Source organism: Aspergillus pseudodeflectus, assembly GCF_044049435.1.
Source record: "Aspergillus pseudodeflectus strain CBS 756.74 chromosome Unknown BJX68scaffold_3, whole genome shotgun sequence".
In the NCBI taxonomy this organism is placed as follows: domain Eukaryota; kingdom Fungi; phylum Ascomycota; class Eurotiomycetes; order Eurotiales; family Aspergillaceae; genus Aspergillus; species Aspergillus pseudodeflectus.
In genome coordinates this window covers 1,289,772-1,302,129 of record NW_027263779.1, presented here as the reverse complement: position 1 = coordinate 1,302,129, position 12,358 = coordinate 1,289,772, and the positions used below count along the sequence as shown (strand labels likewise).

The following is a 12,358-nucleotide window of genomic DNA, read 5'->3' as shown; positions in this document are numbered from 1 at the left end:
ACCATTGCTATCTGTTAATTTCAAGCGTTATCAACCATTTCCTGAGCGCACGAAGTAGAATGTCCAGGAAGCGAAAACTTTCCCGTTGGGGAGAAAAAATGCGGGGAGTGGAGACGGTGACACGAGCTGGAAAGCTGCCCCTCATCCCCCTCATCGCCATCTTTTATCTCTCCAAAGCACCGGCTTCAATTCCTCCCATCTATTTCCCTTTGCATCAATTCCATCCTCTCCATCATCACCACAATGTCCGTCACAACAAAAGCCTCAATCGCCTCCTTTGGCGGCAAGCTCCTCAAGCTCAGCCATGCCGCCAAGTCCACAAACTGCGAAATGTCCTTCAACCTGTACCTCCCGCCGCAGGCCTACAAGAGTCCATCCACCAAGATCCCTGTGCTGATCTACCTCTCGGGTCTTACCTGCACGGCGGATAACTGCTCCGAAAAGGGATTCTTCCAGCACGGCGCGTCGAAGAAGGGAATTGCGGTTCTGTACCCGGATACCAGTCCTCGTATGTGTTTCAGAATGGCGCGATGACGTAGATACTTCTACCTCTCTACACAAAAACAACGTCGCAGGCTATACCCGATAATAGGATCCATAAAAGAAAAAGACACTAACGCAGACAGGGGGCCTCGACATCCCCGGCGAAAACGACAGTTGGGACTTCGGCACAGGGGCCGGCTTCTACGTGGACGCAACCGCCGAGCCCTACAACAAGGTCTACAACATGTACACGTACGTGACGGAGGAACTCCCCGCGACGGTCTTTGAAGCCTTCCCACAGCTCGACCCCAGCCGCGTCAGTATCACGGGCCACAGCATGGGCGGGCACGGGGCGCTCACGCTCTTCCTGCGCAACCCGGGCAAGTACAAGAGCGTTTCGGCGTTTGCGCCCATCTCGAACCCGATCAATTGTCCATGGGGGCAGAAGGCGTTTAAGGGCTATTTTAGGGAGGGGGAGGACAAGTGGAAGGAGCATGATGCGACGGAGTTGGTGAAGGGGTGGAAGGGGAAGAACGTTGATATTTTGATTGATGTCGTGAGTTCCTCTGTTCTCGCTGTCGTACAGAGACGAGGGGGATAGCGTGACTAACGACGTTAGGGCACCGGCGACAACTTCTATAAGCAGGGCCAGCTCCTCCCCGAGAACCTGGAAAAAGCAGCAAAGGAGGCTGGCGTGACGGGGATCAATGTCCGGTACCAGCCCGACTACGACCACAGCTACTACACGATGGCGACGTTTTCGGATGATCACGTCGAGCACGCCGCCAAGTACCTCTTTGCCTAGTGGGTTCTGACCCCTCTCTTTCTCTTCCGAGGCGGACGTGGGGGTTCTGATGTTGGCCAGCGATCGGCGGGCGAATCTGTGATGATATGATAGAACTCAAAAACGATGTATCTGCTATGCAAATTCAACGGGTAGTGCAATGTGATGTGATGGTGTGCAGGATGTATGCATGTGTCCTCAATTGGCAGGGGCTAGACTTGAAGAAGTTGTAGATGGTGTCTCGATTTGGATACTGACTTGGATGCAGGTGGCAGGAGTGCCGAATGGAGGCTGGTCGAGAGATCCTTCAGGATCTGAACTGTGATCCCGTCACACATGGCGCACTGCGGGGGAAAAGTTGGTCTGGTCGATAGATCACATCACAAGCTTTGACGACAAGATATTGGTCGGTCAAATCTGAGGAACGGTCACATCTCGCGCAACCACCACAGCCAGAGTTCTGAAGAATGTGACTGGCCTTGCATCCCACAGCAGTCGGTGCCGAACCAGCATGACTATAATTGGACCGACTGAAAACAGAGTTCCCTGCATCGGCAACGCAGGCCCAGAGCAAAGCATCTGATTCGCCAGTCCTTGCAGGCTAAGATGTGACGGGAGCCGACTGGTGTGCCCAGCATGCATCGTGTCGGCGCTTAGAGCGAGCAAAAGAAAGCCATTGGCTGTGCTCGCTCCTCCTCTCGGTTCTTTCCTGCTTCTGGTCTCTCCCTTCGTCTCCCCTCCTGCTGCCGTCTCTGAGGCGACTGGCAGAGATATAAGTATAGCCGCCCACTCCCTCGCCACCGATGCAGGAGTGATCTTTCTGAAACATCTTCGCTTCTCCTTCTTTCCCCTCTTCCCTTTTCCCTTCGCGCTTCTATTTTCGTACTTGTCCTGGCTGGTCCAGACATCGTCTATCTTTAACCGCCGCTGGTTCTATTTTGATCTATACTACCGATATAAGACTTTGTTGATCGAAGTCTTGTCGTTATATCATTTCGTCGTCTAATACTGTTTACTTGACCTCACCTCACCTCTACAATACTTCCTCAACCCTCACCTTTTGCCTATACACATCCAAAATGATCCGCACCGCCAAACCCAAGCTCTCCGTCTCCATCGCCGCCGCCCAATCCACCGTCTCGCGGCCCTCCCTCTCTCTGAACCTCAACCTCAAGTCCCCCGCCATCGCCTCTCCCCGAAGCCCCCTCCCACTCAGTCCCGCCGCTGCTACTGCCTCATCATCAAAGCGCTTCTCGACCCTCCAAGTCCCATCCACCTCGCAGCCAAGCTACAGCTACGTCAACTCGTGCTCGTCCAAGAGCATCCTGAAGAAGCAGGCTGGTGCGACGACGTCACAAAAGAAGAGCAAGAGCATACAGTTCAACGGAAACCCAACTGTGCATTGCATTACGCCGATTGAGAATGGGGACGAGTATTATGGGAGTTATCGTAAGCTTTCGAGGGAGGAGAGGCGGTGGATTGTGAGAGAGTGAATGACCAATTTCTCCGAGAGTGTGCGATGTTATCTTAGAGCAGGGTGATCATGGTGATGGTGCTTCCACCATGCTCACCATGTGTCGACGGACGGACGAACAAACACGATACTTCGTCCCTTGCTCCGACTGGCTATCCTGTGTCCCATGAGGAAGACAGTCGGATCGTCGAGTAGTCAGAACGAACGGATCGGTATGGTATCCTGGTATGGCAATGCAAGGCCGGAAGAGTGCCCGAGTGTCCTGAGGCCCGGCAGTATGAGCGATGTATTCTTACGACTTATGATATGACTGGTATGATCTAATCCAACAAGCTTTACTATCTAATCTTTTGGTTTTGCTTCGTAGACTGTATGTTGTAGCTGTAGCCTCAGTGTAACGGAAGTATTGACTGCCTCCCTACGTGCCGAGTAGCCCTCGCCAGTCGAAGTAGAGGTCTTGTCCGGTTGGAGACGCTCTTGCTATATAACAATCTAGAATAAAGTAGGTCGAACATTCTGCAGATGAGCCTCGGAAGCCTGGCTCACCAAGGTGCCCCAGTCATCAACTGTTTGCTTCATGACGTCTGTGCCTGTATACACAGGATTAGCTTCATTCCCTCGATGGAATGACATGGAATGACTCGAGACAGACTCAACCCACATAAACTCCTGCCACCTTTTATCCGCCCAGAGTTCCGGATTCGAACCCCCCAGACCTGATCGCCTCGTCTCTCTGCCTATGCTTCTCCCCATCAGGCAAATGCAGCGCGAGCCTGGTCTCCGCCGCACTGTTTTGGATCTTCTCCGCCCTCTCCTGCCTCACGAGCTCGTAGACCTTTAATCTGGTAGGGATATCCACATCATCCCCGCTGAGCGACAGCACGCGCCAAAACACCTGCGTCCTCAATCGCCTGTGCCGCGCCCTGCGCCACATAGGGCAGCATGGGATGGCACGCGTCGCCCATGAGCACCGTGCGATTCTCCACCCAGGACGGGAGAAACGCGTGCGAGTTCCGAGTCCACTCTTTGACTCCCCCCTGGGGACGTACGAAAGTAACTTGTTGACGAGCGGGTTCCACCGTTCGTAGAACCGCCGCATCTCCTCCTTGGACCCTTGCTGCGTCCAGCTCTCCGCGTCTGGGTCATCGTCTCTCCCAGCGGGCCTCGGATGCAACAGCACCATGTTATAGATCTGATTCTTCTTGATCGGATACGCCATGATATGCCCACCAGGCCCGAGCCAGCGCATCCCAACATTGGAGTTCAGTAGCGCCAGCGCTTCGGGGTCACCTGCGAGATCCTGCTTCGGAATGAGGATCCGGTACGCGGCATCCCCTGTCGGCTGCGCATGGTCGATGTGCCCGTGGGCCGTGGCGATCTGGTGTCGCAGGTGGGATTTGATCCCGCCTGCCGCTATCACAACGTCTGCGGACAGCCTTTCGCCGCTTGCGAGGCAGACTGTGCCGCTGAATTGGGAGTCCGCGGCGACGCCGCGCGCGTTCAGCCGGAGATCGATGTTGGCGGTTCGCACGGCTGTGAGCAGGATCGATTGTAGGTCGTCGCGGTGGATCACGCAGAGGGGCGCGTTGTACTCTTCTCCGACCTGTATCGCCGCCGCCCCCTCTCCCCATCCATCGTACTGGTCAGCTCACCGCACCATCACCCAGGAGCTGGAACTAGTTTCGCACTGTCCACAACGTACCTGCGGCATCAATGGTGCCGACCCCAACTCCGCATTATCCTCATACCGCCGAAGCCAATTCCGCTCGAGCACATTTGCCCTGGCAACCACGTCCTCGAGGACGCCGAACCGGCCGAGGATGGGCGCTGCGTTGGGCACCATTTGAATTCCCGCGCCGACTTCTGCGATCTCGCGCACGCGCTCGAGGACGGTGACATTGTGTCCTGCCTTGTGTAGGCCCAGCGCGGCACTGAGCCCGGCTATACCGGCGCTCACGATTATTATGCGGAGGCGTGAGGTTGTGCCGTGCGGGGGGAAGGGGAATGTGTCTTTGTATGTGTCAATGGTGTGTACGGGAGCGGGATACAGTGTGTAACAAGTCTATAATTGATGTAGTTAGAGACAGAGTAGATACAAGTATCCGATCAAAGACCCTTCATCCCACTTCCCAGGTGATGTCATTCGCAAACGGGGGAGGAAGGGGAGAAATCTGTAACGGGCGACGGTAGTTGGCTTCCCAGTTGCAGACCGCGTTTGCAGAGGACAAAGCTGGTTACCATGCGTGGCAAGCAGCTACAACTGGTGGAGGCATGACTATATAGATCCAGGTCCGAGTGGGTTCCGGGATTGAGACTCGGCACCCGCGGGTTCGGGAAGCCGGCACCAGGCCCAGCTGGATCCTGATTTGTGAAGAATTCGATAATAAGCCTTTGTTCAGGCATACAAGCGTTGTAATCATTGGTCGAACCAATCCGAGTCTCCCCCACCAAGATCAATCAGCCAGTTCTGTTGACATGAACAGTTGTTATGCTGGATTCCCACCTCTTCTGACCCGTGGATGAAGGGGATGGCCCGAGAACTATGCTGCTAAAGTAATCAGCCTATCCTTTCTTCGGCAGTGCATGATGCTAGCTTTGTATACTCTTCGCAAAGTACGTGGAACAGTGAGAGGAGTATCAAGTGGATGATTGCGTTTCCCATAGATCTAGATTGTCTTAAGCATCAAGGTCCAATTCATTCCAAGGAAGCCACATTGAGTCTTGAGGTACCGTGCGTCGTCCAAAACAGTGGGTAAACAATCAATAAAAGCGTACAAGGACTAGGGCAAGGGCTATAAAGAGCCTCGACGAGGATATACGGCGCCGATACTACAGTGCTGCGTAGAGAAACCTTTGTTGAGATGATTTATACCACGGGATAGCTCCCTGATCCATATCCAGGAGTAGAAGCATGTATTTTGAAGATATGCATAGGATACCCCGTCTTCGTCAGTACATCTTGTCGATCTACCTTGTTGCCTCTTACGGCGCCACTATGGTTCGATGTATATAGTTGTTGTATCGCGGGCACTCTCTCATCCACAGAGTTAACATGACGACTCCGGGTTGCACGTGAGCTCCGGGTCAAACAATTGTTCTTTTCTTTCTTTTTCTCCTTTTATTTATTCACGGCTAAAGCAGGGTAGTCCAATTGAGCACGAATTTCCGAATACAGGCCTGTCCAAGTCCACCATCTATTCTCCCCGCCTGAGATTCACCCTCTCTCTTCCCCAGTTTTTGCGGCGGTTAAATCCCACAGGCTATTCCCGCCTAAATGGAGTTTGTGGACAATTGATTTCCGCCGGGATGGTGCTTGGCACGTATAATTTTTCCATCCACAGAGCATCTCGCTCTCGGCGCGAGTGTGGAGGGGACATGGGTCTGAAGAACATATTTAGGGCTTGGTGATTCTCCGTCCTATCATGCGCTCTACGACTCGTCACTGGCCGAGCAATTCTGATAAGCCTAGGTTGATTCCAGCCGCCGCTTAGTGCCTGTCCGATATGTTGGCAAGAGCCCTAACTCTCTGTGCCCTGGCTCTTGGGACTGCCCGTGCGGCGTCGCGCACGACACCACCCCCAGGAGCCAAGATCGTGGCCAAGTCCGGGGGCGACTACTCGTCAGTCCGTTCATCCATGCCACCTGAAATCAGCCGTATACTAACCGCATCGCAGCTCCAACAAGCCATCGACTCAATCGACCCCACCTCAACCACCCCAACCACAATCTTCATCCAACCGGGCAACTACACCGGCCAAACGACCATCGCCGCCGGATACGCAGCCCGAATCTCCATCCACGGCTCCACAGCCGACGACCAGACATTCGCCGCAAACCAAGTCACGCTCTCAGCTGGGGAATCGTCCGCCTCGGCCGGCGGGAACGAGCAGAGCGGCACGCTGCGGATCTGGGCCGACAATGTCTCGGTGTATAACCTTGTGATTGAAAATACGGCGGGGGACGCGGGGCCCTCGCATGCGGTTTCGATCAACAGCGACGGCATTGGCTTCTACGGGGTTGCGTTGACGGGGTGGCAGGATACGCTGTACAACAGGAATGGCCGGGCGGTGTTTAAGAACTCGTATGTTGACGGGGCCGTCGATTTTATCTACGGCGGGGGGAGTCTGTGGTTCGACGGCAGCGAGATCGCATTCAAGCGCGCGGCCGGCGGATACATCACCGCGTCCGGAAGGACCACGAATGACTCGGGCTGGTTCGTCATCAACGAGTCCAAAGTCACCGCGGCAGCGGGGGTGAATGTCCGTCCGGGGAGCGTCTTCTTGGGTCGCCCCTGGCGCGACCATGCGCGGACGGTCTTCCAGAACTCGGAGCTCAGCGAGATTGTGCATCCGGAGGGGTGGAACCCCTGGGATAAGGCGCCGAACTTTGGGAATATCTTCTATGCCGAGTATGGAAATTACGGACCCGGGGCTGATACGGCGGATCGCGTGGATTGGAGCTATCAGTTGGAGGAACCGATCAGTATTGATGAGGCGGTGGCGGGGTGGGGGGAGTTTGTTGATACCCAGTATTGGAGCGGCGATGAGTAGGACGGTGGATTGGGGACTTGGGCTCATTGGAGGGGCATGGTTTTGAGGGATGCTTGTGATGTGCTGCTCATTGTGTTTGCAAATATCAAAGTTGTTATCTATCGATTGGTGTGCTCTAATCAATGCCAATTCACGACTCTGTCTAGCTTGCTACTGAGGATGAGGACTTCCTGGTTGCTCTGTAAGTTCTTGGTATTAAGGAAATAGCCTGCTTTGTATCAAGGAGAAGCAGCTTAGTTACCTATTTATGGCCCTGACCTACATATTGAACACTCTAGCGCCGTGTATACCATGCAAAAAGCCTAGTATATGATATCTCATGATTGAACTGTTCGAGCACTCGATAAGCAACTCGGAAACGCAGTGATTGGTACTCATACTAGGTAGTTTGAGAGGTACTGCAGTGAGCACAAAATACTGGCATTGGTAAGCTATTTACTAATGTCAGGTCCCTTCGAAAAGACAATTGAAGGTGAAAAGTCCTGCAGCGTCTTCCCACTCCACCTCGTCCTGAATTAAGGGAATCAAAATGTGAATTGACAGAGACTCCCAGCAAATACTACTCCCAAGCATAATTCCAGCACCCTACACCGACGCCTGCCTCCTTGGAGCTATCTCAATCTCAGCCGCCTCGGGTTTCTTATCGCCAAGGTTGTCGTCCATAAGCTCCGCGCCCTTTGCGATGTGGTCGACGTCGCCGAACAAGGCGTCCATCTGCTCCAGGGGCACATTCTTGGTCTCGGGAAGGCAAAAGTAGGTGAAGACAACCAGGCAGACGTTGGTGGTCATGAAGAAGAAGAAGGTTTTCCTATCCATCGCGTGTACGGTCAGAACCCACAGTGTATCATCAAAGTAGGAATCAGGGCAGGCGGTCAACTTACAACCCCTCATTCCGAAAGAAGATTGGGAAAAACTGCTGAAAGATGGTATTCGCGACCCCCTGCATCTGAACCGACATGCCGGTTGCCTGGGCGCGGACGTGCATGGGGAAGATCTCCGAGGTATAGATCCAGACGACAGCGCCCCAGGATGGCTTGAAGAAGAAGGCAAAGGCAAAGGCGAGCGTGGCGATTCCGACGCCGACGCCGTACGTCTTTGTGCCGTTGACGTCCGGGGTCGTGAGGCCGACGACGGCGATGAGCATGGTGCAGATGGCCATGCCGCAGGCTCCAACCATGAAGAGCCATTTGCGGCCGAATCTAGAAGGAGATCAGAATATTCTGTAGGTCGTGCACTGGACTTTGAACCTACCGATCAACCGTCCAAGTAGCATTAAGCGTAAAGATGATGCCAAACGTGCCGTTGAGAGCATTAATCAGATTGATCGTATCCACATTGGTAAACACCTTTTGGTAAATCGTCGAAGAATACGAGTTGAGTGTTCCCTGCCCGGTCAATTGCTGACCGATATTGATGATGAAGGCGAGAATGACGCGCTTGCGGATGGCCTTGTTCTTGACCAGGGCCAGGTATACTTCACGCTTGTTGGGGGCTGATTCCTTCTCGTAGGCGATGGCTTCGCGGATGCTTAGAATTTCAGCGTCGACCTCTTCTTCCGTGGAGCGTACTCGCATCAGTGCGGCTTTCGCCCCGGCATAGTCGTTTTTCTTTGCGATGAGCCAGCGGGGGGACTCGGGGAGGAAGGGGAGTTGGGCACAGATGACCAGTGGCATCATGAGCTGGAAGATGACGACCTGGTGGATTATATCATTAGAAAAAGGACTAGTTCCATGGGGCTGCTGGAGCTTGGTTACCATCTTCCAGTCCCAGTGACCCAGCTTATCCCGGTTCCTGGCGCAGGCAAAGTTGATCCAGTACGCGATAAAGGAACCGACTGAGAAAAACATCTGCCAGAAAGACATGACTTTGCCTCGGATGCTGGAGGCAGTCACCTCTCCGATATAGATGGGACCAGCAGCTAAGCGGAGACATGTGGGTTAGATAGCTAGCAAGATGGGCAGTAATGTCAAACGTACTGATGGCAAAAGCAGTTCCGACACCAATAAAGACTCGACCAACCATAAAACAGGCGAGCCTGCCGTTGGCTGGTGGAAAGGCTTGCAAAAAGGTCGCAACCACGGTGATCATGCAACCAATACCCATGCCATACCGGCGGCCCAGATAATCAGCCTGGGCCATGCATGTCAGCCTTTGCTACCGTAGTCCATCCTCAGCAGCGCTTCTTACAGTAGGACCACTCAGAAACCATCCAGTGACAATTCCACCGACAGTGTAGACCGTGTTGATGAGGCCGATCATATGAGCATCAGGGTAGGACATGGCTGATTTCCAATTCTCCGACGCCTGCACCGAGTTGAAGACGCTCGAGTCGTAGCCCATGAGGATCATACATCCTGCTGCCACGAGGCCGGCGTACCTGAAGATGGATATGAGTGGGACTCATACCATGGTTACATCGTAGGAATGACTTACCAGTTGTACCATACCTGCTTGGTGGGAGCCATTGCTGCCCAGACGGTGATGCGTGTGGAAATGTGTTGCCAAGATAACAGAGAAGGGCAGATTTGTACAACAAGGTGAAGCGACCCCCGGATGAGAAGAGGCTATAAGTAAGGGCTCATGATGCGTAGCCATCATGAGCATCCTGTGCCCTCCTCGGCCGAAGAAGCCCAGGTCAACAAGGCTCTAGTAGACAACGACAGTGGAGCTCAGGCTAAACGCAAAACGCCAGGACCCTGAAGGTATAAAGTTTTTGCACCAATCCGAACTGCGTGTTGGAAAGGCTGGAAGGATGGCCTCTGTTGGCTCCGCCCCGAGGCTCGTCGCGGAGGCGGAGAGGGCCAAGCCTGCTGGTCCGGCTCATCAGGCGATGCGATTACTCCAATTTAGCCTAAAAACCTGCTATCGATTCTTGAATCCAAGTCTTCATCTTCTTGTTGCTTGCAACTATCCAATTCCAATCGTTCACCACAGCCATCATTTTAGATTTTCCATTGTCTGGTCGCAGCTTCATCGAACTCAGCATGTCGCTGTCCTACGAAAACCCCATCCTGCCGGGCTTCTATCCAGACCCGTGCATCGTCCGCGTGGACGACACCTTTTACCTCATCACCTCGAGCTTCCAATTCTTCCCAGGCCTCCCAATCCACAAATCCAAGGACCTCATCAACTGGGAACTCGTAGGTGCGTGTCGCAAACCAAAGCAGTCTCCCGAGAAGCCATCTGTAGTAACCTTGGTGGCCCCAACAGGAAACGCCATCAACCGGCCCTCGCAACTAAGCCTACAGCATGCAACAACAAAGGCCAACAACCTAGAGCGCCGCGAGATCTTCACTGGCGGCATCTACGCACCAACCATGCGCTTCCACAACGGCACGTTCTACATTGTCTGCACGAACCTGACGGGGAGCACCTCGATGGCTCCCGAGGTCGACTTTGAGCCAAACACCAACTTTCTAATCACCTGCGACGATCTCACCGACCCAACCGCGTACAGCGATCCCATGCCCTTTGACTTTTACGGTATCGATCCGGACCTCTTTTTCGACGATGATGGCAAGGTCTATATGACCGGGAGCTTTATCCATGGGTATCGGAAGAAGCCGCAGACTGTCATCCGCCAGGCGGAGATCGACCTCACAACTGGCAAATTGGTTACAGAGGCGCGGGACGTGTGGACGGGCACTGGGGGGAACTGTCCAGAAGGACCTCGTAAGCTGACCACTTCCAACTGAGTCCTACGCTACCTGCTCTCAGGCTAACCGGCTAACCCGGTGCCAACCGCAACAGACATCTACAAGAAAGACGGCTGGTACTACCTCATGATCGCTGAAGGCGGCACGCACCGCCGGCACAAGGTCACAATCGCCCGGTCCAAAGCCGCAACAGGCCCATTCGAGGGTTACGAAAAGAACCCATTGATCACGGGAGTGCCCGGGTCCCCAATCACTTGCGTCGGCCACGCGGATCTCGTCGAAGATGCAACGGGAAACTGGTGGGCAGTTATGCTTGCGCGACGCGAGCTCGGCGAGCGCGGGGACTCGTACCCGCTCGGACGTGAGACGTATATGGTCCCCGTTGACTGGCCGGAAGGTGGATTCCCGGTCTTTGAGCCGGTGAAGCTGCGTCATGAGGTGGCGGCGGAGAGGGGGGTTATAGGAGCTAAGCAGCGCGTTTCGGGTGTTGACGAGCGGGTGCAGCTCTCTTCGCCGCAGACCATCTATATTCGAGATCCTCTCCTTCGCAACTACTCGTCTGAGGAGGGAGCCATCACGCTCCATCTCACCGAGACCCCGCTGGGTGCCGTCGGCGGAAGCCCGACATTCGTCGGCCGACGGCAGACATCCCTAGTGTCCACTGCCAGTGCCCAAGTTGACCTGACTTCAGCAGCAAAGACTGGACATGCGGGCCTGGCTGTGTACAAAGACCCTTTCCGATACGCATCTGCCAACGTGGACCTGGCTGCTAGCGTGGTCTCGTTCAATCTCCGCCACGCCACGCAGGAGCACGTTGTTGTCAACTCCAAGGAGTTGAAAGGGGCTACGGCGGTCAGGTTAAGTATCCAGAGCACTGTCGAGACCTACATATTTTCGTACAGCGCTTTGATAGGTGAACAATGGAGCCCCGAGGTCGAGTTATCGAGCATCCCTTGCAGCGACATGAGTGGCGATGACTTTACTGGTTAGTACTCCAGCCTATAATCCTCAGACAACATGAGATGAACTCTATGCTAATTCATATCTTGTCCAGGCACCGTTTTCGGGATCTACGGCTCTGGCTCTGACGGAGTAGTCAGGTTTGACTCGTTTACGATCCGGAGTGATTAATCAATGGACTCTATTCTCAAGACTTGGTTAAAATGCAGTTTATTCAATGACATGGACATGACTTTTCGTTGTAACCTCTTCCTTTTGTTCTGTGTCTAGCACTACTCGATCCTGGGGTTACGTAGCCTGTTTGCTCCTAGAAATAATCCTCCTTGTTATACACATGCATACATTGAATATGACCGAACTTTCTCCTAGTTTGTATCCACGTTTCAACCCTCTGAATGAAGCTAGTAATGTAATAGATATCCTCTTCTTTTGCCAGATGCTGCACATCTGA

General features: G+C 53.9%; 6 protein-coding genes across 6 annotated transcripts; 4 read left to right on the top strand and 2 right to left on the bottom strand.

Annotated features, from left to right (window-relative positions):
* Positions 1-154: 154 nt before the first annotated feature.
* BJX68DRAFT_226630 (S-formylglutathione hydrolase) lies at positions 155-1,466 on the top strand. The gene is made up of 3 exons (XM_071038540.1): positions 155-508; positions 627-1,039; positions 1,103-1,466. The coding sequence occupies exons 1-3, from the start codon at positions 244-246 to the stop codon at positions 1,286-1,288; spliced, it is 864 nt and encodes a 287-aa protein (XP_070904606.1). The 5' UTR covers positions 155-243; the 3' UTR covers positions 1,289-1,466.
* Positions 1,467-2,012: 546 nt separating this feature from the next.
* Positions 2,013-3,087, top strand: BJX68DRAFT_226627 (N(6)-L-threonylcarbamoyladenine synthase family protein). Its single transcript, XM_071038539.1, has one exon. It carries the CDS (start codon positions 2,347-2,349, stop codon positions 2,758-2,760), a length of 414 nt encoding a protein of 137 aa, XP_070904605.1. The 5' UTR covers positions 2,013-2,346; the 3' UTR covers positions 2,761-3,087.
* Positions 3,088-3,420: 333 nt separating this feature from the next.
* On the bottom strand, positions 3,421-5,014 carry BJX68DRAFT_252491 (uncharacterized protein; the record flags this gene model as incomplete). Its single annotated transcript, XM_071042578.1, has 3 exons — positions 3,421-4,344; positions 4,444-4,803; positions 5,000-5,014. The coding sequence occupies 3 exons, from the start codon at positions 5,012-5,014 to the stop codon at positions 3,421-3,423; spliced, it is 1,299 nt and encodes a 432-aa protein (XP_070904604.1).
* A 1,230-nt stretch (positions 5,015-6,244) lies between these two features.
* BJX68DRAFT_262093 (pectin lyase fold/virulence factor) lies at positions 6,245-7,291 on the top strand (the record flags this gene model as incomplete). The annotated part of the gene is made up of 2 exons (XM_071044363.1): positions 6,245-6,364; positions 6,416-7,291. The coding sequence occupies 2 exons, from the start codon at positions 6,245-6,247 to the stop codon at positions 7,289-7,291; spliced, it is 996 nt and encodes a 331-aa protein (XP_070904603.1).
* Positions 7,292-7,876: 585 nt separating this feature from the next.
* BJX68DRAFT_276885 (general substrate transporter) lies at positions 7,877-9,756 on the bottom strand (the record flags this gene model as incomplete). The annotated part of the gene is made up of 7 exons (XM_071048214.1): positions 7,877-8,099; positions 8,173-8,490; positions 8,543-8,985; positions 9,046-9,209; positions 9,268-9,421; positions 9,479-9,668; positions 9,725-9,756. 7 exons carry the CDS (start codon positions 9,754-9,756, stop codon positions 7,877-7,879), a joined length of 1,524 nt encoding a protein of 507 aa, XP_070904602.1.
* Positions 9,757-10,209: 453 nt separating this feature from the next.
* On the top strand, positions 10,210-12,135 carry BJX68DRAFT_117441 (glycosyl hydrolase). The gene is made up of 4 exons (XM_071036051.1): positions 10,210-10,435; positions 10,502-10,963; positions 11,042-11,932; positions 12,002-12,135. Exons 1-4 carry the CDS (start codon positions 10,276-10,278, stop codon positions 12,076-12,078), a joined length of 1,590 nt encoding a protein of 529 aa, XP_070904601.1. The 5' UTR covers positions 10,210-10,275; the 3' UTR covers positions 12,079-12,135.
* Positions 12,136-12,358: the final 223 nt, after the last annotated feature.

Coding starts and splice junctions, on each gene's coding strand:
- BJX68DRAFT_226627 (XM_071038539.1), top strand. CDS start 2,347: ATGATCCGCACCGCCAAACCCAAGCTCTCCGTCTCCATCGCCGCCGCC.
- BJX68DRAFT_117441 (XM_071036051.1), top strand. CDS start 10,276: ATGTCGCTGTCCTACGAAAACCCCATCCTGCCGGGCTTCTATCCAGAC. Junction 10,964..11,041: donor GAACTGTCCAGAAGGACCTC/GTAAGCTGACCA, acceptor CAACCGCAACAG/ACATCTACAAGAAAGACGGC. Junction 11,933..12,001: donor GAGTGGCGATGACTTTACTG/GTTAGTACTCCA, acceptor TATCTTGTCCAG/GCACCGTTTTCGGGATCTAC.
- BJX68DRAFT_226630 (XM_071038540.1), top strand. CDS start 244: ATGTCCGTCACAACAAAAGCCTCAATCGCCTCCTTTGGCGGCAAGCTC. Junction 509..626: donor GTACCCGGATACCAGTCCTC/GTATGTGTTTCA, acceptor TAACGCAGACAG/GGGGCCTCGACATCCCCGGC. Junction 1,040..1,102: donor TTGATATTTTGATTGATGTC/GTGAGTTCCTCT, acceptor TAACGACGTTAG/GGCACCGGCGACAACTTCTA.